The sequence below is a fragment of the Ammospiza nelsoni genome, chromosome 11, assembly GCF_027579445.1.
Source record: "Ammospiza nelsoni isolate bAmmNel1 chromosome 11, bAmmNel1.pri, whole genome shotgun sequence".
Lineage (NCBI taxonomy): Eukaryota > Metazoa > Chordata > Aves > Passeriformes > Passerellidae > Ammospiza > Ammospiza nelsoni.
This window is the reverse complement of record NC_080643.1, coordinates 11567005-11593622: the sequence shown is the minus strand read 5'-3', so window position 1 is coordinate 11593622 and position 26618 is coordinate 11567005. Positions and strand designations below refer to the sequence as shown.

The 26618-nt window shown below is 48.6% G+C and overlaps 1 protein-coding gene across 1 annotated transcript; it reads left to right on the top strand.

Annotated features, from left to right (window-relative positions):
* Positions 1-17703: 17703 nt before the first annotated feature.
* On the top strand, positions 17704-18342 carry DNAJB8 (DnaJ heat shock protein family (Hsp40) member B8). Its single transcript, XM_059480459.1, has one exon. The coding sequence runs from the start codon at positions 17704-17706 to the stop codon at positions 18340-18342; it is 639 nt and encodes a 212-aa protein (XP_059336442.1).
* Positions 18343-26618: the final 8276 nt, after the last annotated feature.

Here is a 26618-nt window from a genome sequence, read left to right as displayed (position 1 = left end):
CCACAACCCAGAGCCTTTTCAAACATTCAGACTTCTCATTCCTTTGACAATTCTTCAAAGGCCCCAGGATTTGAGGGAACTTCCTGTTCCATCGCAAACCCTCGCTTTCCTTTCCTTTTCCAGACGATTAAGCCCCGCGCTAACGAAGTGGCGCTCGCCACGTGTCCCACAGCCCTGCCTGCTGCGTGACATTAAAGATACACTGCTCAAGGTGTTTTGGTCCTCACATCCCCCTTCTGACCCCTGGGTTTACTGCAGAACAAAGTCTTGTTAAGCTCGACACTGGAAAATATATTTCCTTCCTCGCATGCCTCGTGGTGGTTGTTTCAGCGTTGTACAGGGTTGCGTGTATTATTTTGTTATTGCAGGGTTGCTGGTGACAACTGATCTGCACACACTGCTTTGTTATTGTAGGGTTGCTTTAAAATCCTAGACTCCTCGTCTTAGTTTTATTTGTTTTAGGGAAAGGTAGTTTTTGAGGGTTGAAAAATAAACATGCTTGAAAACTTACCAAGATATGGCAAGGAGATGGTGTAGAGAGGAAATCCTGTCAAATCCAGGGCCTTGCCTGCCTGAGCTGTGCCCCTCCAGCATGACCACTGCTCTCACCTCAGCTCTCCTGTGGCTGTCACAACCCAGTAGCAGTGACTGACTTGATACTCAGCATTTTTAGAGTGCACATTTAATGTTGCTGTGAAAACAGCCTAGCATTAACAATTCTCAAAGGTTTGAGTTACTGCAAAAAACTGCACCAGATGTGAAGTTTAAAAGTTCAGATAAAGGAAGAGATGGAAGGGAAGAAAAGAGCAGGGAGCAAGAGAGGAGTGAATGATGGCATGTGCTGATGGCTCTCATTGTAACTAACAGGCATCACCCCAGGCAGGATCCCCTGCTGCCAGGGAGCACCTGGAAGGGCTGCAGGAACTCACTTCATTGTCTGTTGGTGGGTGACCAGCTGTCAGAAAGGCATTTAGAAATCACAGAAATCCATCCCAGCATCCGTCTCACCTACAGCACCCCCAAAACCTCCTAAATTTGCTCATTTAGACAGAATCCAGTCCCTGACACTGCTCAAGAGCACAGCAGTGATGGTGCAAGGGCCCAGACCCTCACCTTGCCCTGGAATCATGTCTGGGTCTCTTTTTCCTCATCTGCTGAGGGAAGGGGGAAAACAGATGAGTTTGAGCAAAGCAGAGAAGAATCAGAAACAGTGCACCCTTCCCAGCAGAGCATCCACAGTGAAACGGGAGACTGAGAATACAATGAAATTAAGGGGAGAGACTCCTGTCAAGCTAAATAATTAAGTCCCAGGCTACATAATTGATGGGCTCTTGATGTGGACCCTAAATCATTTACAAAGCTGGTGCATCACCCGACATGTGCAGCTCTGGCATGGCAAGAGCAAGGGAGGAGCACCTCCCGCAGCAGAGTGAACTGAGCAGGGCACTCCTGCTGCTCAGGAACACACTCCCAGGGGCTGGGGTGCTGCACCTGCCTGCTCCCCGCTTCCCCAGCCTGTAATCAGGCTCCTCAGCTGTGCCACTTGCCTGGCCTTATGCTCTGGTAGACAAGAATAGCTCCACCAGCCCAGGAAAGAGGTTCATGTGGCAGGACAGAGAGGTATGACAGGGAGATGCTGCTGTTTCTCTGCCAAGATTTTTCACCCAGCTTCAACTGAACACAACCTCTTTAAGCTGAATCTTAAACATCAACACAAGATACCCAGCACTACTGTAGCACACACAGTTTTTTTCCACCACTAGAGTCAAACTGGAGCTCACCTGCAGTGCATGCACATGGTCTGCTGGATACAAACATCCCTGCCCAGTATTGCTTGGGAACAGCTCTTTCAAACTTCTTTCCCTGCAGCTATGCTGATCTGTGTGCCTTACCCAGAGAGATGGAGTAATCAATACACAAACAAACTGCTGGACTAAACAGGGCCAGTGGGGACAGGGTGGTGCTGTGGACACAATCCCTGGGGTTTCTCTGCCTGGGCTGAGGAGAAGGACGCAGAACCAGCAGCTGCCTGCACTCTCCCATAAGAAAGACATCAATCTCCAGGGCTTTTCCCACTGTCAGTTATCTGCAATCCTCCTTCCTGCCCCATCAGTTGCCAAAGTCAAATGGTACCATGCATTCCTGTTCTGGTCTGGTTCTTTTCTCTTTCTATACTCCATCATCAAGAAGATCTCTTTCTGCCCTTCTCATGCCTCCCTGTGACCCTGCCACCTGCCTTGCAGGAGCACCAACACATGCCATGAATGCTCTGGGCATCACCAGGTGCCTGGCCTGGTGGCAAGAGCATGGAGCAGAGCACAACTCAGGGCTGTCTGCTGTCACAGAGACTGACCTGGAGAGCAGCAGATTGGCTCCATGCTGAAAAATATCACTGTTGCCCCCTGCTCCCAGTGTTTTGACAGTCAGCTTGATGATCTGGGTGTGTTAACAGTCACCCAGAGCCCCACCAGCTCCACTCCACCCTGTGCCCACCCCAGGCATGCGCTGTCTGCCTGACACTGCCTACAAACTCTATTAGCTTTGTAATTAAAAACAGCTGTAATCTGATCAGGTGGAGATCATGATTACAAAATGAAGGAAGCCATTAGCAGGAAATGTTGTGGTTCAGGCAGACATCAAATCAGTTTAAAGAGATTGGATTTCATTGTTTTTATACAGTTACTCCATTACTATAATGCACTGGGTCCATTTAAGCGGCTGGCTCGGAGGAGTGCTCATAAGGCAGTAGTGACATCTATGTGAAATGAATGGCATAAACTGCAAACTCTGAGGAGATAGTGGTGAATTTACACCCCTGCCTCTGCGGGGAATATCAATGCACCCTGAGCTGCTGGACTGGGGCTTGTTGGGGGCTGGTTTTCTCTCCTCTCTCTCCAGCCCCTGTTGGTGTTGCTGGTGCCTCTGTGGGACTGAAAGAGCCTTCCCAGCAGGGATCAGATCCAAGGGCCATTCCTCTTCGCCCCCAGCCACAAACCAAACCACGGGTCCAGTTTCTCAGTAGCAAGGTGGAGTGAGAACTGAAACCACAGCAGCCACATCGCTTTGCTTCCTCCTGGCCTCTTCACCCCTGTGTAAACAGCAGCCAGTCAGGACAAAAGCAGGAGAGTAAAATATTTAAGTTCTCACATGGGATGTTGCCCTTTTCCTCTCTTTTCCCCCCACAAAAAAGGGGAAGCAATCTGTGTTTGAAAGCATCAGACTGGTCCAAGAGCACTCAGTCCAGTGAGGTGACCCAAAGGCATTGCCATCAGGAGGGGCTCTCTGCAAAAGCTGCTGGCTCCTGCTTCCCATTTAGTCCTGTCCTGAAGACAATAGCCAAGATAAAGCTGAGGTACCTGAAGGAAAACCTACATCAAGAGGCTCAGCATGGCCCCTGACTTCTGCAAGGCTGATGGTGGTGACTAGAGGAGTGAGCAGGGTAGAGAGTGGGAGTTTTTACAATATTTTTACAATATTTTTACAATATTTTTACAATATTTTTACAATATTTTTACAATATTTTTACATAATTTTTACAATATTTTGTGGGTTGCACAGCACCAGTGGGGACAAGGCTAGTGAGTTGAGCTGGACCAGGTTGCCGTGAAAAAGCATGGCCAGAAGCAATGTGAGGGAAGGGCTGTGCTCCCCTGATTTCACCCCATCCTTGGTGCCTGTGAGCTCTTCATGCTCCAAATATTGGTAGGACAATTGGTGCCTCTAATATGTCCCTAGAAAAAAAGCCCCATGTAGTACCACGTGGGTCCATTTGTTTCTTCCAAGCCTTCTAGCAGGAAAATGGGCAGGGAAACTCATGGTGGAGCTGGTAAAGGGTCTAAGATGAGGAGAGTGCTAAGGAGATGCAAACATGATGAGAGCTAGCTGCCAGAAGGGAACTCTGACCATCCCATGGTCCTGCCTGAGCAGCAGAAGGACTCTCCACGCAATACAGAATACAAACACCCTCTCCCCTTGCCAATCTACTCATCAGTGACAGAGATAAAAAGCACCCTCCGGACAAATGCTCAGGCTGCCTCCTATCCATCGTGGCCAGGACAGGGAGCCCCTGCTCTGATCAAAATGCTCTCGGTATTGCTAAAGCCCTCTTGGCTAGAAAATGGTTCTGTCATTTTCATACTAATCCAGTTCCCACACAAACAGGCAACTCTTTCCTTCCCTGCCACCACTATTGCCTTCCTCTCCTATCCTCCCCCTCCTCCTTTTCACCCTAAACTGTATCAAATGAATCAAAGCCCCAGTAAATTATGTTTCCTTTGACCTGCTGGCAACAAGTTCAGCCACAGTACATTAAAAGAACAGAGGCTGAAGTTTCCTGGTCAGTGAAGGCAGAAGCAGAGGGGGAACTGCAGGTCTTTTTGCTGCATTGCTTTTGCCTTCAGAAGTGATGTTTTCAGCCAAGTTCAGTGGGTACTCAGTACTAAGGTTTGGGGCTCAGCCCGTATAGGAAAGGGGAGCTGGTTTCTGAACAGCCCCACAGCTGCGTGTCCTGGCTGGGTGGTCTGACCCAGCACAGCAATGGCATTGCCTCCCACCACCCATTTCTGGAGATAATGGGCTGGACAGAGGTTAATGGGGGCCCAGGGGAAGTGGCAAGGGCAGGAGACACAACACAGCTGGGCTGGCTGAATCTTTGCAAACCCCTGCATGGGTGCAGCTTCGCTCACTGGGGTTCACTGTGCATGCTGGGCTGATCACAACCTCCCACAGCCCCCCCCATCCTGATGGTTTCCCCAGGCATGGTCTGTGCTTTGGAATTCATGATGTTACATGGGCAATCAGAGCATCCTCACCTGGTTTTGGTTTTGATTGCAAATGACACCCATACCTTTGCTGATGACGGCTCCTTAGGCTGTTGCTTGCTGCACCTGCACGGAGGAGACACAGGGTTGGTAAAACCAGCAAGTCATGGATTTATTTTGGGGGAATTTTGTGGGCTCTGGATAAGACAACTAGTGCCCCAAGTTTCTAGCTAGTTGTCCCTGGTGTGTCTGAAGTCATGATGCAGAGGATGCTCAGCATCACTGCAAGCCTTGGCACCCTGTGCACAACAGCCTGTGTTGAGAAGGGAAATGAAACTGGAGAAAAGTGTCTGTGGCATCTCTGGCATTTACACACTGGCTCCAAACAAGATGATGGACATAAAGCAATGGTGAATGTTGCCTGTAGAGAAGCAGAGGTGCACAGGGTCTGGCTGTCATCTCACAGTTTGTGCTCTCATGTCCTGGCTGTTCCTGCCCTGACTCAGGCTGGCGTCACGCAGAGCTCGCAGTGCCCTCCCCTGAAGCTGCTGTGACTGCCATGCCAATCCCCAAAGAAGCGGCATCCAATCTGGAGCCTGTGAAGACATTGCCAGGAAAATAAATATTAGCTAATATTTTTAGCCTGTTCTTGTTCAGAGAGAATTTCTTTGTGTCCTTCTGAGGAGCTTGCTGGATCTTTCATCAGTTTGTTTTTCTCATTAGCCGGCATAAGCTTTGTTCTTATTTAATAAAGATTAGGATCTGCTGCCTCCAGCCCTCTCTTTTTGCTCCTCCATCAGGCCCACGAGGGCTCAGGCTGCAGTGACATGTTTGATGCTGGGCCACGGAAGTTGAAATGTGGGACAGAAGCTGTGCAGGGTCTCACATTTGCTTCCCTGAAAAGCTCTGTCCCACACAGCTGCACTCCCACACCCTCTGCAGAGGGCTGCCCTGCAGCAGGAGAAGGGAAGGGGATGGGGCTGATTGGGAACTGCTGCTTGGATCATCCAGAGGTTTCCAGGCTCAGCTGGCTCAAAGCATTGATCTTGGTCTGAGCCATCAACAGAATGGGGGAAAAACAGGGAACAACTGATACAGCCCATGCATGAGTCTAATAAAATAGGAGGCATGCCATAAATGGGGGAATGACTTCTTCCAGCTTCAGAGGTCAGAGAGATGTCAGAGAGATCTCCCATCCCTTTATATATCATTGAATTCTCCTAGTTATCAGTAAAGTAAAATAGATATTTTCTTTCTTGAACTGAATCATTCTTCAGAAAATAATGACTTTAAAACAACAGCGGGTATGAACCAGAAGGAATTTCATGAACTCCCAGAAGGCAGTGGGGTCTTCTGAGTTTCTGGTCTCTGCTGACAGCTCCCACCACTGTGAGCTGCTCTGGTAAGAATGCCACTGCATCCAGCTGGGATGAAGGCTGCTGTGTGCCAGTGTGGCTGCAGAGCACTCCAGGGGCAGGACCAATGCCACATCCTGGGACAGGGATGGAAAGGGGATGAGCTGTGCCTGTGATGAAGGCAGGACCTATGTCCCAACTCAATGTCCTCCCTATTGTCTCCACTGCCAACTGCACAGATGAGCTGGGCTGTTGCTCTGCACCTCAGTGCAGCTATCCCTGGAGCTACAGTATGTTTACTTGGTAAGAAATGCTGTGGTTATTTACTTGTGGTAACTTATATAACTAGGTTCATACAGATCCAGTGCTATTAATATTACTATATGTTAATATGCTTCTTTCTTGGAGATTTTTATTAAAAAAAAAAAAAAAAAAAATCTTCAAACACCCACTCTTGGTATGGAGACTCCCATTCCAGCGGGAGAGCCAGTTTTGCATATGCGTAACTTAGAAGGGGATGAATAACTTCATGGCTAATAACATTTATAGCTCTGCCTTGCACAGGGAGATAAGGGCAGAGGAACGCAGGGCTCCAGGGCAGGAGCTGTTTGCTGAGAGGGGCCGGGAAGGAATCCAGTCCCCACCCTGCTGGAGCCTTACCTGGGCCCAGGTGCAGCGGTGGCGCCGAGCCCCGCCAGCCCAGCAGCAGCCGCTGTGAGGCTGGATACCAAACTCCCAGCTCACTCTGGCATGGCTCAGGGGGAGGAGGAAGGGGGGACGGAACAGCAGGGAAGGCAAATTTTAGAAATACTTCTTGAACAGTCACAGTTGTAAATGAACTCACCCTCACCATGTTTGTGTCACTTGTGTTTGCTGCCTGGGGCTATGTGAGAGCACAACTTTTCCTGGCACGACAGCTCTTGGAAAATCAGCTTCCAATCCATATATGATAGTATTCATGGAAACCACAATTCTAATTTACATGCACTGGTTTCCATGCCAGAAACCATGCTGCCGTCCAAGCTGGCCATAAAATGCTGTCCTGTGACTTCCCTGCCCCATCACAGCCAACCAATTCACTTAAAACCCAAATATTTTCCAGGGACTGTTTGCAACCCATGGCCTAGAAAAAGAAAACTTTCCCCAAATTCATGTGGTGGCTCAGCACTACAATTGTATTCAGGAGGCTTCCCAATAGGTATTTTCCAAGACACAACAAAGGCAAAACAAATAAACCCTTGAGAACTAAATCTTTCAGATACAAAATGTCTTAAACATTCTTCATTCACATTTTCTCCCTTGTTTTCTCAAGCACTTGACACCTTGCTATAGAGCCATACAGGTCACCAATATACAGGGAAGAACCTGGCCCTTTTAAACCCCTTCTGCCCTGGCCAAAGCTAGGGAGAGGTTCTCCTTCCTCTCCCCTTGCTGAGCTCAGCCCAGGGTCCTGCTTCCTCTGCTCCAGCCACTGCTGTTCTCTGTGCAATGGAGCAAAGGTTGGGGTGGCGGAGACAGAACCCTTAATAAAGATAAAATCTATTTCTAATGTCTATAAAAACCAAACCCAAATTCCCAGTTACTTCAACGTGAGCTGTGGAGATGGGGTAATGGAGAATGGAGTTATTTATTAATAGAAGGGCATTTCAATAGAGATGGGAGGAGGTGATATGGGCCAAATGGAGGCATTTACAGAAATAATGCTCAAGAGGTTTTACCCAGCTTGGCCAGGTGTCTCACTACTGTTACTTAAGAGCAGTTGGCTTGCTTTCCCTGAAAAGAGCATTTTTGGGGAGCCGTGTGCTCCCAAAGCCCTGCTATCACTGAACCCATTTACCCCAGACCTGGCTTTCTTTTCCATCTGGAAGTGGAACCAGAAGAGCAAGCGCGGAGGGGGGTCCTACCCCTGCTGGATTTTTGGGAAGCAGTGTGATGCTGATACACCTCCCCAGCTCAGACCCTCCCACCGCACACCCAGCGCGGGGCAGAGGAGCCGCAGCCCCTCTGGCACACTCCCTGCCTTTACCTGCCTGGGCAAGGAGCCCCGGGGTCAGGAGCCTTAAAATTGCGTGAGACCCCGCTCTGATTCCTACCACTGCCTCCCACAAAATGCAAAATTTCTCTCCCTAAATTTCTCGCCGAATCCTCTTTAACGCACACCTCTGCTCTTGCTTGGCAAGCAAACGGCGCCGAAATTCCCACCTGCCTCTCCCTCATCAGCCATGCAAATAAAAACTGCTCCGAGAGCCCAATGGCTCTGGCGGGGAATGACAATTCACAGGGGTCTTCAGGGAGGGAGGAACGCGGCACAGCGTGGCTGCGTGAGGCAATCAAGCTTTCCCACCGCCACCCGTCCCCGGGGAGCATCCCAGCTCCTGCTGTGAGGAGCCAGCAGCGTTCCTCCCCCACCTTGTGAATCCCCCTTCGCGGCGCTCCCCATCCCGAGCCCTGGGATGCCCTGGGAAAGCAGCGCCCAGCCCTGGCTGCCCCTTCTCCCTTCTGCCCCTGCTCCTCTGTGCATGGAGGAGAAGGGGAAATGTGCGCTTCTTAATTGATTTTGGTGAAGAAGACGGGCAGCCGCGGCACCGTCAGATTAATTAGTTCCAGCGCTGTTTGCAGTTATGAACCGCGTTAAGATCAGTGGCCATTGCGTTTTGGTGCTAGGGAGTGGCGGGGGAAGAAGGTTTTCTAAGTTTCTTTGCTCTGGTGGCTTTCTTTAAAAACATAGAAGAAAATAAAAGAGAAAAGAGCCCTGGCTGCCCGCTCTGCCCCAGGGCCAACTCCTGCCCTGCTGCAGCACAGAGGGTGGGGTTGAAGTGGCCGCTTCGGTCCTTCGACATTCTCTGCTCCAGGCTGGACAAAGCCAGTGCTTTGCTGCAGCTCTGGCTAGACTATTCCCTCCTTGCAAGGGCTCCTAAGTGTCACCCCGGTGCCACCCCTGCCAAAATGTGGTGGCAGCACCAGCTCCTGCATCCCTGCCAAAGCGCGAAGCGAGGCAGCCAGACACACCAGTCTCACCTCCGGAGATGCTTGGCCCCTTTTGTCCCCTCTTGCCCTCTCCCCTCAGAGAGCAGAGTGGGCTGAAGACTGGAGGAGCCTCCGAACCCCCGGGTGCGGCTCACGGGGCTCAGATCCCTGATTAGATGCGAGCGCCTGCTGCAACCTGATAAGGCGGCAGCGTCTGCCGGGGAGGCTCCGGCAGCGCCCCTCCAGCCGAGCCGCGCTATTGTTCGGCAGATATTACCCTGCACCCTGCTTACATCTGGATATCGATAAGCGAGCCTGCTTATGCATAAACACAGTACAACATGCAGCCACATACCTTTGCATTCCTCCTCCCCTCCCTCCCCTTATTCCTTTATCTCCTCCTCATCTGCTTTTGCCTGTTAAATGTTATCTCTGCTCTGCCTTCAGAGCCCAGTCCTGGGAAAGGACAGTTCTGGTGGTCACACATACCGGGTGCTGAGGAATGGCAAATATTTCAGGTGAATTTCCAAAGTTTTCAAGGGTCTGGGTGGAGAGAAGCAAGGGAAGACACATTTGGCAGACCACAAAACTGCCAAATAGAGCCCAGCCAGGGTAGGAAAAGGCAGCGTGGTTTGGCCAATATACACAGAGTGCTCCTGAGTCTGCTCAGACAGGACCTCTGCCTCTGGGTTTGCAGCCTGAGCCTCCTCTGCCCAGCCATGCACACAGGCACCCACAGCCCTACATCTGCACATGCTCTTGTGATAAGAGTGCTACATCTACTGCAAAAGCAAAAGAGCAGGAATGTGGGTGTTACAGTGATTAAAAATTATTTAAAAAACCCCAAAAACCAACCCAGCCTCTCCCTTTTCTGTTCCTCATTCAGTAAAAGGAGGTCTAAGAAATGAGGTAGCACCAGGTGTACCAAATACCACCCTCAGCACCTATGGCTGCCCCCACAGACCAGAGCTATCTCTGAGACAAAACACTGCCAAAACTGTGTGCTCGGGGCCTGGACCTGGGAGATGGGAAACATCCAGCAATGCTGTTGGGGAGAAACAGCATTCAGAGAAACTTGTCAGGAACTCGAGGACTTGTCTTTGCTGAAAGGCTGGTGTTCATTGCTGCAGGTGCTGCTCTTGGCCCCTGTGCTGGACCCTGAATGTGAGCCCTGGTACTCAGAGGAGCCTCAGTGCTGCCCCACTCCTGCCATTGGGGCTGGGGCCTGCGCACAGGGGGCTGCAGGGCACTGTTTCTCCAAAAGCAGTCTGAGGCTCACCCCGAGACAGCCAAAGCACAGCCTTCCCAAGAACTGACCCCTGGACACTTGTGCAAGGACAGGGAACCCACTGCCAAGCCCATCCCCTTCATGCTTACTGTGTGCTGAGGGCTTGGTCCACTGGGCTGGGAAGAAAAGCACCCCATTGCATCTTCTGGTGTTCTCCCAAGATTTGACCCCACCTCTCCTTGCTCAGAGTATGTCATTAGCTCTGCCCTCAGGAGGACAGCAGGTTGGCACTGGGTGTTACATCCTCACATAAGGGCTCCCAGACCAAAAGCCATGTCTTTGGGATGGGCTGGGTGAATCCTAGAAGCAGGCTGGTTTCCAACTCTCCATCTTCCTATAAAAAGATGGAAAAGCACATAATGCCAAAGGTGCTCACTACACTTAGGCAATTTATCAAGGAACTTTGTCCTGGACCAGCTGAGTGACAGCTGCAACCCAGTTGTACAAACCCAACCACAACTCACCTCAGAACCAGCCTGACACATTAAGCCCTGCTCAAGAAGCTCTCCTCAAGCCCTCAGCCCCAGGGTAGGGGACACATGGGGGATAAGTGGAAAACTGGGGGAGACACTTGTGCATTGTGTAGCTCTCTAAAAGCTCTATCATTCCCACTCTGGCATTCTCCACTCAAGAAGTGATGCTGCTTTGACTGATTCCACGTATGGGACAAGGTGGCCATGCAACCCCTGCTGCCCACACACAAGGACACGGGTAAGAGCATGGAGCCCCTGCAAGCACCAAGCAAGGACACTTGGACAGCAGGTAAATGCAAGCAAGTGGCTCCTCAGTGAGGGGGGGACTGTCCCTCCTCCCAGGACCTCATCTTCAAGGACCTGCACTCGTTCCCTCCCTGCAGTGAATGCCAATACAGCTCCAGCACTAGTGCTGGTTTCTGGGCTGAAGCAGCAGCAGGGTGTCCACGTCTGTACATAAGCAGCAAACTCCCATTGTGCTCAGGCAGGACAGCGTCCCTGGCCAGTGTGTGCTTGTTTCCAAGCATCTGTGCACACACACACACACACACACATATGCAACGTTTTGGGAGCCAGGCAGGGCAGAAGGGCTCCCTGCAGGGCGTGGGTTTGAGCAATGGGAGCAAGGGCAAGCTCGTGAGCCCAAGGCAGTGCGGCTGCACCGCATGCAGGCTCTCTGGAATGGGGCTGTATACTGAATTTATGAGCTCTTAAGTCATCACATTTACAATTTGTGTTCTCCAGTCTTTTAATCTCAGCAATAAACTCAGACTAAACCTTTGCTGAGGCAGTGTGGAAATTTCACTCTTCCCGTCAGCCCTATGTACAAAGTGCCCATGCAGGACCAGAACACACTTGCTGATGGCTTCAGTGTTCTTACCCAGTTCCCATTCCCATTAAAGTCATTGGTCAGTCCCTCACCTGTTGCCCAGGTCCCCCTTGTTGGATGTGGGTTATATTATAAAATATGGGGGCACAAACACTTATCATCCCTCCTGCATGTCTGTGTGCACGTCACCAGGACCCTCACCTAAGCCTTGTACCACTGAGGACTCCCCCCTTGCCCTGCAAACCAGCACCACTGGTGCATTTTTTACCTGTACAGAATTGCTTTGCTTCAGAGGTCCACAGCAGTAAAACATCTCCAGGAGGTTTTCTGCTAGAGAGCTGGCTCTCAACAAGGACTAGTCTGCAAAGCGAGCACCTTCTTCATTAACAGGCCTCAAACTGAGATGAAATAAGCACCAATAAACCTACTAATGGAGTCAGACCTTCCCTGCTTGGATGAACCTCACACTTTCAGAGGGTGGCATCATTTCTGCAGAATGCTTGAGTGGCCTCAAATAACACACTGAACTGTCAGGCACAAACCCAAGTGATGGCGTGAGCCAGCACTGAAATAATGAGAAGCTGATCTACAGCTTTTCCCCTCTGGTTTATTAAATGAATGCTCCACATACCACTTCCCACTGACTGGAAACAGGGAGAAAATCCCAGAACAGTAACTCATCATCCTTTCTCTCCCTGCGAAGATTCAAGGCTGTGGCTATGTATGGATGTTGTGAAGTGATATAGTTGCTGTGGCCTCAGGAGTCACCACACATCAGCTGAACTGTGCCATCTGACCATGCTCCCAGCTCCCTGCAACTGGGTGGTAAAACATGTTCACTCATGATGGGGCTGGAGCAGGTACACTGGCGGGCTCCAGATAAGCATGCTTTGCTGATAAGCAGTACCTCATTAAGCCCCAGGACTCAACGGCTTGCAATGCAATCCTTGCCCCAGAAGCCCCTCCTCTTTTCAAGTTGTAGCTCTCAGTCATGGAACAAGCAGCAGGAAGCCCCTCTGGGAAAGTGGTCAATATTGGATTAGTTCCTGTGTGTTACATGGAAAGGATTTAGGGCCAGAGACCACGCCAAAGAGGGGTGGTGGAAGGACCAGCCAACCGTGTTGCTGAGTACAACTTCAGCACAGCCATGTCTGGAGAGGATACTGCCAATGACACGTGGAGATGATCCAGTCAGTGAAACCAAAGTGCTCTGAGCTCTGCTGGGGTCAGAGTCCATGGACATCAGTAACAACAGCATTTGGGCTTTCCAAGACTGAAGCAAGGTCCAGCCCTGTATATGGGGCACAATCTAACATAAAAAACATACCAAGTTCCTTCTTGATTCCACTAAATAGGACCAGGACTCTTTGTCTTCATATCTCAAAAAATAATGTTTTTTTGAGGTTCCTGCCCTTCCCCACTACCATTCAGAAGAGATGGTTGTCTTCTTGCCTAAACCTTGGTTTAGTTTTAAGCCCCATCCTGAGTCCCAGAAAAGCTGGAAACAGACCCAGCTCTGTGTCTCAGCCTCTGGGGGTCTCTTGCAGTCAGCACTCCCCAGAGACACCCCATGTCCCATCCCAGATCCAACCTCTGTGCTTAGCCCATTGCATGGGATCAATGCACAGGACATGCTGATGCTCCCTCCTGTTCAGAGTGGGGAACTCATGTAGTTTAAGCCTTTTCTGCTCAACAATCACATCTGCAGAAACAGCAGGCAAACTCCAGACCTCCTGAAAATAAGCGCCAGGCACCTCCCCTTCTCCAGTGCTCCACCCAGATGGGATGGGAGGTACACACATTCAGGATGGGTTCTCCTTGCCTAGGTGTTGCACTTGTATTTTGAGAGGTGAGGAGACATCTTCAGGGCAAATTTTCTTTTTATTTTTCAGTCTTGTTCTGAAGTCAGGCAGGTTCCTCTGTTCTGCCCCAGTGGGAGGAGGGCCCAGTGTGCCCATCCCTGGCCATCATCCCCAGGAATGTCACTCCAAGGCCGAGCACAGCGTCACCCCCAGCAGGGCTGACCCGCAGGGAGCCTTCTAATGACAGCTTGACTGGTGGAGCAAAGCTCGACTCATGTTTGTTTGGATAGTCAAAGGACTTGGAACAAATGTCTCTGACTTGGTTTAGATAAAAGGAGCCCAGCCTTGTCACAGAATCAACAGGGTTGACGAGAAATCACTTGTGTAGACCTCCTCTGCCCTCAGATCCTTTTAAAACAGAAAAGACCACAATGACAACAATAATAATAATTATTCTTTAGGTTGGAAAAGACCTTTAAAATCACTAAGTCCAACCATTAACTCAGTGCTGCCAATCCCACCACTAACCCACCACAACCAGATGGCTTTTAAATACTTCAAGGGATGGTGACTCAACCACTGCTGGTTGATGGGCAGCCTGATCCAGTTCTTGACAGTCCTTTCCTTGAAGAAACTTTTCCTAATATTAATCTAATCAAAATAATAATAGAAAGTTTTTTTTCACAACTTGGAGGCACTCATTCCTTTCTGGACCAGGGCTCACTGGGGTTCCAAGAGCAAGATCAGGGATTGGGGCTGCATGGTTGTGATCACCTGTCATCTGGGTGACAAAAAGTTTGGGACATTTTGCTACATGGTGCTTTCTATTTTGCTCCCCATCCTGACCTGGCTGACAATCTCTGCCCTTACAGATCCACCGTCTGGCTGGGAGGGAAGAGAAGGCTGGAAATGGCAGTGCCTGGAGTGGGGAACCAGCGGGGACATCCACATCCAGCTGGCATACTGAAGAATGAAGGAAAAGGAAGGAGGGGGCGGGTAGAAAAGAAAATCCCAAAGATCCTCGGATAATAAGCACCATTAAGGTTAGTCTGTCTCATGATTGTTTCTTATTAAAAAGAGACTGTACTTTATCTGTGCAGGATATGCTGTTTGGATGAGGGAATTAGCAGAGTGACTGCCTCCATATCATCTAATTAGCAAAAATGTTGATAAGCAGATACAATCACATATGATTAGGATCCTTTTAAAAAGCCACTCCATTAATTAAATAGACAGAAAGGCTGCCTCCAGCCCTCGCGTGCCACTGATTAGAATACAAATATTTACACTAATCTCACCTCCATCAGCCATGGGACACTTTTGAGTATTTTTAGTGACATCAGATTACTATTGATTTTCATCCCCAATGTCAGACCATTTTGTTAGTATCTGAAAGTGCTGCCTTCAGTTTCGGATGCTTTAAATCATGTTAAGGGTTTATCTTAATGACGCTGCTGATAACCACTGTTCAGGTCACTCGTACTTTCTCTTCAAAGAACACAGTCTGGGCGGGCTTTTATTGTTTGTACTTGAGATTTAAGATACGAAAAACATTTCTCATTTCAAAGCCTTGGTTTCTAGGGATGGGGCTGCCAGGCCAGTTTGGGTCTAGTTACTTGATGTGTGCATGTCTCATTTCCCTTTCTCCCTACCTCTCCTTGACCCTCTCTTTTTTCCTTGCAGACCCTTTTGGCTCTCAGCAGTGGCCTGTCTTGAATGGCTGCTAATCACTGACGCCTGCTGCAGGCAGCAGACAGACAGGCAGTGAGCATCCTCCGTTTGGGGATGACAGGAGAAAAACACTCCTTACTTTTCAGCTGGGTAGGATGCACTAAATCCAAGACAGATAACCCAGTGCGCCAGCCAGTCTGAGATGGGCTCACAGCATCAAAAGCAAGCAGGGGAAGAGACGCTTTGCAAAGACACAGCAAAAGGCAGTCACCTCCCTTCCGTGCCCAGCCCCACTCCCCAAGGTTGATAACAGCCCTGGGACCCTCTCCAACAGACTTTTCTGATGTCTCATTTCCCCTCCTGGGTAATAGAGAGTAGGAACAGCAATCCTTCTTGAAATTTCTGCCAAGCATCTGCAAAAGGACCATGCTGGCAGTGGCTAGAAGCTGCTGGGGACTTGTGGGTGGTAAGCTTGGATCACCCTCAAGTCCAATGGACAGTCCTTAAAGATCTAGTGCCTTTTGTGAAGATTTCAAGCGTAAGACTACAGTGTGAGTGAGCGATCAAGTCTTAGCTCTCCCCTCAGTGTAGAAGACCACTTCAGGGTGTTTTGGGAATGCAAAGAGCCCTCTGAGCTCAAATGGGCTGCAGCAGCTTGCTGTTGGGCCCAGATTACTTTTGCCATTTCTACAGAACAAACAACATCCAGCAGAAAAATAATTCGTGTGGCACAACCACCCTGTAATTAAGAAGACTTCTGTGCCAAAGGGGGCAGAAGCTGAGATCTGTCCAGTGAGGTGAGCCCACAGGACCATGAGCTCCTCCAGCCCCCAGACCTGCACTGCCCTGCAGCAACCTTTACTGCCCAAGTCTGGCAAGCACCTCTGTGCTGCTGCCCCATCACTGACCAGTGAGAGCACCAGCAGGACAAATACCTCTCCCAGCATGTGTCAGCTCAGTTGCCTTCCTCCTTCTGTGATACTGCTGTCTCCAGGCTGCCATGACTGCCCCTTGCTTTCAGAGCCCCACCATCCCAGTTGTGTGTCAGGACAGCAGCCAGCTCATACGCTGTACACATGCTCTCTGGTCTGGCTGGCTCCTGACTTCTTCCCAAACTGTGGGATAATGGAAAAGAGGGCAGTGATCTGCAACATATGCTGCTATTAGTAGGTGTTTATGACATTGAGTTACAGACAGATGAATTCTCATTATTGGCACTTTCTTGGAGATCTTCTTCATGCAATGTTTCCCTCTGAGGATATTGTATTTCCCACCAGAATGGCAAATCCAAGGAATAGAAACAGATGCAGGATGACCCTAGATTTGATTGCCTGTGTCAAGTTCCTGGGCCATCCCTGTTGTACATGCATACACACCTTGGGATAGGTATCCAAAAATGCACATAGAAAAGAGGCTAAGGTTGGTAATTCTGGGAATTTAATTTACTACCAACATGAAAATGAGGCTCTTCTGAAAGGGTTAGGCTTGTCTATAATTTCAGAAATATGATGTCCATCTAATCTTGATTTTAGGAAAAAATCCCATTCAGGGTTTAAAAATGGCCACATGGGGAAGTTCCAGTGATTTGCTACCTTCAAAAAAAGGATGTGCAATGTATTTTGAATTTAAATTTTGCTGATGATACCTTCCACCTGCTTTGTCTGGGAGCCTGAAGATCCTGTGTCACTGAATTGCTGTTCCCATGCAGGTTCTTGCTGGCATTGAACTTCCTCTTTCCCCAAGTCTCTCACTCCAGAGCATATTTTCCAATCTCTTAGTCACATTCTATGGGCTTTCCCTGGGCTTTCTCTGATTTATCCACACTCTTTCTGAACTATGGGTAGCCAAACTGCAGCTTCCCTATAACTGCTGCCATAGAGAATTATGTCCCATAGATAATATGACCTGACCACACCACACTTCCCTGGATTGCACACGAACCCACACTGTGTATCTGAGAATCCCACTGCAGGGTGGGTTCAGGCAAAAAGTAATCTGACAAAGTCATAAGGGTGGTAAAACAGTGAAAGACATTGCCCAGGGAAGCTGTGGACGCCCCGTCCCTGGAAGTGTTCAAAGCCGGTTTGGTTGGGGCATTAAGCAACCAATTCTAGTGGAAGTAGTCCCTGCCCATGGCAGGGGACAGGGATTAGATGGCCTTTTAAAAAGGTCACTTCCCACCCAAACCATTTTATGATTCTCTTGCAGTCCTGCATCACAGCTGTGTCAGCACAGTTACATCCAGCAGCTACAGCATCATGTGCATGATCTACATTTACAAACAGAAGGCCAGTGACAACCAACACACCCTGGAATGTGGTCAGGACAACAGAGCCAGGATTGGCTGAACCCTCTCTGAGGTCACAATCTCACGGTTTGTGAGCAACAGGTTTGAAAAGAATGTCTGTGGTCAAGCAGCTCTTGCTGTCCTTGCACTGCAGCAGGGCAGAGCAGCTCATGGGGTGGGCTGAACATCTCTCTACCCTCTGCATGCTGATCAGCCTTGGTAGGAGAGAGAAAACCAGGCAGCTTCCAAACAACCCCAGGTGTCCTCTGAGATGGTAGATTACTACAGGGTCCTTGGACTGCAAAAAAATGCCTCACAGGATGCTATCAAGAAATCCTACCACAAACTGGCACTAAAATGGCATCCTGATAAGAATCCCAAAAACAAGGAGGAAGCTGAGAAGAAATTCAAAGAAATTGTTGAAGCATATGAGACTTTGTCCGACCCTCAGAAGCGATTGTTCTATGACAAGTCTCTTGATGAGATCAGAATCCGCAGAGAGAGAACTCCGACGAGTTATAACAGCTTCTTTGACCCTCAACATGGATTCTCCCATCAAGACGAGTTCTTTGGAGGCATGTATCCATTTTCATGTATTTTCTTGAACCCTTTTGACATCAGAATCAATGGTGAGAACTGGCAGACCAGCAGTGGAAGTAGAGGAAGGCCCAGGGAGCCGTTTGTGCAACGGAATTCATTCTGTTCCAGCGGGCACCCCACCACCTTCTTTGCTGAAAACTCATCTGGGCCATATGGTCTCAGAACAGTGATAACCACTACTGAAGTGATCAATGGCAAGACTATCACCACCCGGAAAATCTTTGAGGATGGGCAGGAGACAAAGGAAGTGGAAGAGGATGGCCAGCTGAAGTCTGTAATAATCAACGGGAGAGACTACCTGAATTCCTAATGTGTCTGCAAGCTTTGACTGCAAGCTGTGGGACAGTGCTCTCATAGCTCAATTGATGGGATTTACTTCAAGAGTATCAATAAATGCTCTTGACACAACCGATGCAGACTTCTCAATGGCTGGGAAAAAATATGTCACAGATAAAGATACAGTTATGCTAAACTAAAGAGTGTGAGTCCACAAGGCCTCAATGAGGTGCTAGATAGTGATTATTCAGTAAATATGTATCACAGGTACATGTGAAAGCAACCTTGCTTGTTTGCTAAAGAGACCAAGTTGATTAATAGAGCAATAGGAGACAAGCTGATTTGTGGACACGTAAGAGAGCCCTATAACAAGCTATAGGTTCCCCTCCCAGTCCTTGAGATGCCAAAGTTTACCAGCTGGACGAATAAAGCCTTGTGTGACTCTCATACACAGCCCTAAGTGAAGAATATCCTTCCTACTTTTGGTGTATGAGAAGATGTATATCCACTGAAAAAAGGTTTTTATACATGGGAAGAAGGTTGGCAGGGGTCAGTGGGACATGGAGAACCTAGAGGAGAGAGAATGGCATAGAAAACAACAACAACAACAACAAAAAAAAAAAAAAAAAAAAAAAAAAAAAAAACAAAAAACAAAAAACAAAAAAACAAAAAAAAAAACAACAGAGGAAGGAAGAAAACATCATTCCTTCAAGTGTAAAAGAAAATTGGGGCTTCCTTGAGAATGCCCTGCAAATTATGATCAGAGACCCTGATGGAAGTACTGCATAGCTCAGGGGCTGAAACTGAGCAGGGAAAAGGTGAATTTGGCTCTTGAACTGGGACAATCTATATTCCCTCTCTGCCTGAAGTCATTCAAAGACAAAGAGCTAAATTCAAACCATGAGCCAACAGATTCCAGGGGCCTGAGTTTAGCTCCCTCTTTGTGCAAAGCTGGATGTGAAGACTTAGATGATGCTTTACCATCCTTATTGTCTTGCTCACAGCTGCAAGAGCCAGTTCACAATGCATTTCTTGCACAGCCTGCCAGCATGCTGTTCTTGTCCTCCACTGAGCTACAGAATGCACTCCCCATGTTTCCACCCTTCCCTGGGCTGACATGAGCTGCTGAGCCTTGTTTCTGGCTTGGCCAGGTCACCTTAAGCATTTAAAATCGTACACACCTCTTGTTTTTGGTCCCACGCTACATCCCCTTGAGTTTCCCAGCTTTCCCTGCCCAGTGATGTCTCCCTGGAGACTGGAACTCGTTTTCAGGGACATTTTCACTTTAATCCAGATTGCAATTGCTGCCTGTGTTTGGGCAGGTCTTTGCATCTGTTTCCTCTGCTGTAAAATGGGAATAACAGACTCCTGTGCTTTGCAGGAGACTGTGAGGTAGTGTTGCTAGTAACGGACTCTGAGCATTAATGAATAAGTTAAATTAGCCAGAATGCTGCCATCCCTTATTCAAGCCTTTTTCTCTTGTAAAGACAATGTAGCTTAAATCACCATCCTTAGCAATTGATGCCATATCCAGCATAGAAAAACAGGCAAAAAAATGTATTTGTAATGTTAAGGGCTGTTAAGCTCCTCTCCCAGTGAGAAAAAGGCAGCACTGGGCAGCAAGTGGAAGCTTAACTGCATGCTGGGTGCATGGGGGAGGCCAGTGGCAATGGGAGCAGAGAAAACCTCCATGCAGGGACAAACTGTCTGCTGCTCCTCCATAGTTTGGAAGCCATCAACAGTCCTGCAGGCATTGGGACTCTGAGAACTGCAAATATTTAAGGGGCTTGATACAGAAAGATTATTTTGGTCAGAGCAAACACGAGTCAGTATTTCTACCAACACTTCTCCTGTGGACACCATACTAATGAGAGATGGCTTATGGAGTTTATGTTATTCTGCCTCAGAGGAAGTCCAAGGTAAAAAACCCCAAAACAAACAAACAAAAGAAAATCATCATCATCAATAACAACAACAACAACAACAAAATCAAACGGCATGTTTTGTGTTGGAAACTGAAATGGTCTTTGATCCAAATAACATGTTTGGAAATCTGGACCAGAGTTGAATTCCCAGCTCCTCAACCTTTTCAACTTCCTAGCCCTAAAACTTTGCTTCAGTCTTGTCTCTAATGGGATATTTATTTATGCACATCAATATTTCCTGATCTGAGACAAAGGTATGCAAGAGTATATATATCTTAGACCTTTCTTGCCTTGGGTCAGTAGTTCCCTCTCCTCTGTTGGTATCTAAAGCAGCTCCTAAGAGCAAGTTCTTCATTTTTCCATCCCTGGGTCAGAGTGTGTCTATAGCTCTTGCAGTAACAGGGATCTCCTGGGGCTGCTCTGGCAGCTGCACATACCCAAACCTGCTGGAAGGAATAAGGGAACAGACTGGGAAGGGACCAGCTCACCCAGAAAGTGTTGAGTCCAGGAGGACCTGCAGATCTTCGTCCATTTCTTCCTGTACCCTGCAGACCATGGAGCACCTCTCAGTACTTCCTGTGAGCTAAATATTAAAAAAAAACCAACTAACCAAGATCATCAAGGTCTGGTGGTAAGAGAGCGGGTCAACCTGCATTAGCAAAGTCCTGCATTCCTGCAATAGCAAGAAATCTGCCAGGTGTGCCCAAAGCACCCCTGGAATGGGTTGTGTTACAGTAAGTAACAGACACACACATTCTGTAAGTTCTGTAAGTGAACCCCAACACACCTTGCCTTGGAAGCAAACCATTTTCTGTTCCAGGACATTGGATCAGACTAACACTGAGCCTGCCAACAAAACACCAACACCTTCAAGGGGTTTTTAAAAACTTTTTCTCATGCCATTTAGCAGCCATAGCACCAGAGGAGGCAGCACCAGATGTCCATTCAGCCACAGCACAAATTTGTGAGTCTTTGCCTTGCCCAATTCCAGTTCTCTGTTCCTCTTCCAAAAGTGCCTCTCTCCTCCAAAAACCTGTATTTTGGGACCTTACCTGGTTAGTGGTGAGTCTTTCAGTTGTGTTCATGGCTGAAGGTGCTTGCACACACCTGCACATGCAGTCGATCCCCCTATGAGAAGCAGGGGTACCAGCTGCACAGCCTTGTGCTGAGCTGCTGATGGAAACCAGCCCATCATGGTGAGCTGGTGCTCATTTCCAGCACCAGCTCTGCCTGAAGATGTCACACTTGGGGGCAGCTGGCAGCCTCCCTTCTGAGTGCAGCTCCAGCATGTGGGCCTGGCTGCCTGGGGCAGAGCAGGGAGCGAGGGTGGCTCCAGCTCCATCCCTGAGCATGGCCAGCAGCCTGCACTGAGAGGCTGAGTCATTATTTTATTAGCAGGGCCCACAACTACTTTAATGTGGGCTTAGGCTGCAAAAACAAAAACATACATAAAAGCATTTGGAATTACTTCATAAAATACTAAATCACGATATTAACCGACTGACCTTTGCTCTATGCAGACCTGCTAATTTTAGCAATTACAGCCAACAACTTGAACATATCAAGTGGGCAACTGTTTAACAATAATGACATCTGCTTGGAAAATCAAATTATGTCTAAACATCTTTAAATTCCCACTAGGGGATACCTGCTTTTTTTTTGCAACTGTTAGTCCCTGTTTAATAGGATTTTAAACTCACAGCCGGCTGCACACTGTGGTGGCAGCAGCCCCTCTCCCTGGAGTGACAACAACAGGACAGACATCCCATTAAGCAGAGTGAGAGTCTCTCCTTGGACAGTGATGGAAGTGGTTTGGGTTTTGACAGCTTAATCTGATAGACGGGTGCATTAGCTGGATCCTTTGCCTGTGCCCCTGCAGATACTGCTCCCCTCTGCAGCCCCCCAAGGTTACATGTGCTGGACACATCCAGGGCTGATCTCCACTGCCTGTTGCTTGGGAAGGATGGAACCTTGCTACCAAGATGGGCTTTGCAGCTTTCAGTGCTGTTTGTGGAGCCACTGACACGAGATTTCCTCCTGCAATGTCCTCATACACAATTCAGTTTTATTTTTGGTGATGAGTTTTGTTTTTTCCCTCTCTTTTCTCCTTTCTTTCCTCCTGTATCCTCAGCTGCTTAAATCCCTCCCTGCTGTTCTCTGCTTCATGAATGAAGATCCAACACAGATCTGTTCTTTCTTTATAATGGCCTAAAACAGCTCTGCAGTTGCTGTTGTAGCCATATTTCAGGCCTGTAGGTTTTTCTTGCCAAGAAAATTAACATTAGAAGCAAATGGGACCAGTGAGAATGGATGACCACAAGAGCACCCAAATCTCCACTGAAGCACACCAATGCAGATCCAGACCATCCACCATTAAATTAAGATCCTTATTCAGCCCCCATTTAGGCTGCTGCAGTGCCTTGAGCTCTGCTGATCTGGGAACAGTCTCAGCTCTCAGCTCCAAGGTCCCACTCCTGATCACTCAGCACCCTGGGCTGCAAGGCTGTTGTCAGATATTTGAATTGAGATACAAGAACAGAATATTTCCGCCCCTTCTCCTCTCTCCCTCTCTCCCCCTCCCTGGCCAGTCTGGAACTTCTCTGATGGAGCGTGCAGCAAAATCACAATCACATGTTCGCAGCAGTAGGAGGCCATTGGCATGGAAGTGGCAGTGATGTCACTACAAACATTTCCACCCTATCCCATTTCTCCAGAACAGTCTCCGTTTTTATGACCCCATCCTGAGATCTGCAGGAAATCAAATTGTCCTGATGCTATTTTGAGCGCTGGTGTCATGGCACCGCTGCTCAGCGCCGCGGTGTCAAACCCGAGAGGCGGGAGCGCTCGGCCCCGCTCTGCTCTGCTTTGTGCAAGGGCTCAGGGCTGGATCCCAGCCCTGCAGGGACCCTCGGGGGGGGTGTGCTGAGCCAAGGGCAGAGCTGAGCAGGGCAGGCCTGGCTCCTGTCCCTCAGCAGCTCCCACACCCCGCTGGAGGGTACCAGGCCCCGCAGTGCCAGGGGGCAGAGCAAGCGCGCAGCACGCGGCGTGTGATTCCACACCCTGGATGGCAGCCACCCTGGGGGCTGCACGCAGGGAAGAGCGTGGTTACAGGACATTCATGAACAGTGAGGGGAGATCTGGGGAAAGACAGACACTGGCAAGGTGCCTAGGACACGAAACCAAATGACAATCTGACCAAAATGGGGAGAAACAGCACCCAGCAGCTACAAATGCTTGTCTGAACTAGGATTGCCATCTAAACAGAATGAGGCATGGGTTAGATACCCCTGTCTATCAAACTGAGATTTAAACAGCGGTTTAGACCCCACTGTGCTCACAAAACCCCACTAACATGAACCCCTGCAGCCTGGAGCTCTCCCTTTTGCCTGTGCCTCGCAGGAAAGATTCAGGCCCTGCAATATCTCTTGCCAATTAAGCTCCGGTGGCATCCCTACCTGATTCATCTCCTGCACCTAAATCTTATCTTCTCCTCAAATAGCATCATATCTAACACACGGCATACACAAAACACTCCTGAGCTGAGATCTCAAACAGAAGAAACAACATCTGCAGCAAAATTTTATCTATTGGGCAAAGCTTATCCTGGAAGAACTTAAGAACCCCTAGAGTCCCCTGCAGCAGAGCAGGAACAAGTACCAGTTTGACTAAAAATAAGCAGTGGGAGAGACATGGTGGTGGCCCAGAGCTCCTAGTGGATAAGAAAATATTAACTGCTTCTTAGAAAGTGTAGAGGGAGCTTCTCTGTTATTTCTTTTAATGTAAAGGACAGGACAATCTTATAACTTTAAAGTTTTTGCAGAAGGGTGCAGGTTTGAATCCTACAGTAAGAGCAGCTCCTCCAGGAGAAACATTTTTATCCGGCTGTGTTATGAAAAGCTAGAGCCTCCTTGTGAAGGCAGAAGAGAGCCCAGTGACAGAATCTGAGTGTCTCAAGGCTGACAAAATGCCTGCCAAGTTCTCACTGTGCTTGCTCTCCACAGTACCAGAAAATACCATGCTACAACCCCAGAGAGGAAGAGTTTTTAACCCTTGAGGCACTTTGTTTCTGACTTTGCTTTCAAGCGCATGGTGTGATGGTTGGGGTACCCTGTGCAGAGCCAGGAACTGGACTTGATAATCCTGGTGAGCCCCTTCCAATTCAGTATATTCTGTGATTCTATGATAAAACTCCATTATCTCATCTGAACCTCACCAAGACCACATGTGACCATTTGCCTTTAGCCATAACTGCTAAACTCACTGCATCCAAAGGAGTACAACCACTTTGTAACCTCCTGGATAGGGAACATTAGTAATTGGAGATAGTGTCCAGCAGCCTTCCAGCCTGAGACAACGCTTAAGTTCCCATGAAATTGAACTGACCCACGAATTGGGTGATTAGTCATCTCCTCCAGCTTTCATTTTCAAGCCCTCCTTTATCTTTGGCTACAATTAGCACTCAACTGCATTCACCTTTGGTGACCCTCCAAAAACCACCAGGCAAAGGAGCTCATGGGACTTGAATACCACCCACTTCTCAAGCATTCAAGAAAGTTCTTTACTGTTTGACTTCAGTATCTGCTTTCCCATCTTCCATGGGGCTATGCCCTGTAACTCTCTCTTCGTGGCTGGCAGAACTTTGTGCCCTTCCTTCTCCAGGCTCAGACCTCCCTGGTGCCACTGCAGACAGCTCCTCACTTTCCCATGCCCTTGATCACTCAGCATCTTGGCACAGCAATGCCATCCAACCTTTCCAGCTCCTCTGCTTCCTCACTTTACCCTGAATTCCTCTCACCTCCCTCCAATGCCTTCCAGGAGCTGCTGCTTTCTTGCCTTCCTCCTGCTGCTTGCAAATTCTTTCCTTCCCACTTTGGACACTGCGCTCGTGTAAATAAATAGTTGCTTGAACTGCTCATTTAAGAACCTGGCCTCTTCCCACTACCCAAGGCATGAGGAAAACCCTCAGTGGTGTTAAAGCAGCTGCAGAATGAGGCCCAGCAGCATCAAGTGACTTGGCAAGGAGCGGCACTGGTGTTAGAGGCACACGTTCCAGCGTGGTCGAATGAGGAGACCATGTAGGGTGATAACATTTTCTTAATCTAATTTTTTTATTTTATTATTCCCTCTCTTGTGGTCCCTTCCGTTCCCACAACGAACAGGGGTTTTTATTGCTGGGGTTAAAAAACATGAATTTGCATTACATCCTGGCTCCTGCTGTAATACTTTAGTCTTGTTTCTCTCTCGTCCCCTCTCCAGAACAACTGATGCTATCACAGCCTGATTTAATTTCAAAGACGGATTGTGATTTGGCAGTCGGGGGAAAAAAAAAAAGCCAAGTTAATCAAAAGTCACCATCTGCTGTGTTGCCATGGGGATATTCCTCCCCAATAAATGTGCTCTTTGCCAAAATCACAGATAACAGCACTATAAAGGGTGGGAGGTGGAGGGGGGGAATCAAAGAAAGAAGTTCCGACACTAGGGGGGAAAAATGAAAGAGAGAAACAAGAGAGAAACAAGAGGCAGAGAAGAAGTGGGAGAGGAAGGAGCATGGACTACTGAGGAAAAATGACAAATGGACCAACTAGGGACAAGGAGGAAAACAGAGACACTAACAAGAAGCTGAGTGTGACAAAGTGATGGAGAATACAGACAACTGGAAAGAGGAAAGAGGAGAGACACCTCGAGACACTCTGCCACATAATATACCAAAACAAAACAAGCAGAGATAAGCAAATTGCCCTCAAAGCCTTGTCTCGGGGGAAGGGGAGAAAACTGAAGCATCAGTGAGAATTCTCAGGGATCTTGGTTGGGGCTCAAGAAGAGATCTTACCATTTTCACACTGCAGTTACCAAAAATAAATCTTTGGCTGAGATGGATGGTAACACATGGGCATGACCAGGGTCAGGTCTCTGGTGTTTCAGCAGCCTGGATGCCATCAGGACCCTGTGGTGAGCTGGAAAGGGTGACTGTGCTGCAACACAGCACCAGGACCTGGTGGGACAAAATACAAATTATCTAGAAATGAGCATCTTCAGGCATCTTGAGATGGCAGAGAGATGGGGGCTGGTCACTCAACAGCTGCTCTTGCTTTTCATTTCCCCTGGTGATACTGGGTGGCAATTCAGGATATGGAATATAAGGCCAAAGAGTGCATCTGTGCAAGGAGACATTGCTGTCCCCAGTGCTCAGGGGGGACCAGCCAGACTCCTGCAGCACTGTGCACCCCAGGCACAGGCACCAGGCAAGGCAGTTGCCCAAAGAGTAGTGGGGTCACCTAACATGGAATGAGTAAAAGCTGTCAAATTTTAGGTCACAATGTGTTGGCTGCCCCCTGACCCTGCTTAGAGTGTGCTTGTGTGTGTTGAGTGCCCCTATTAACCCCAG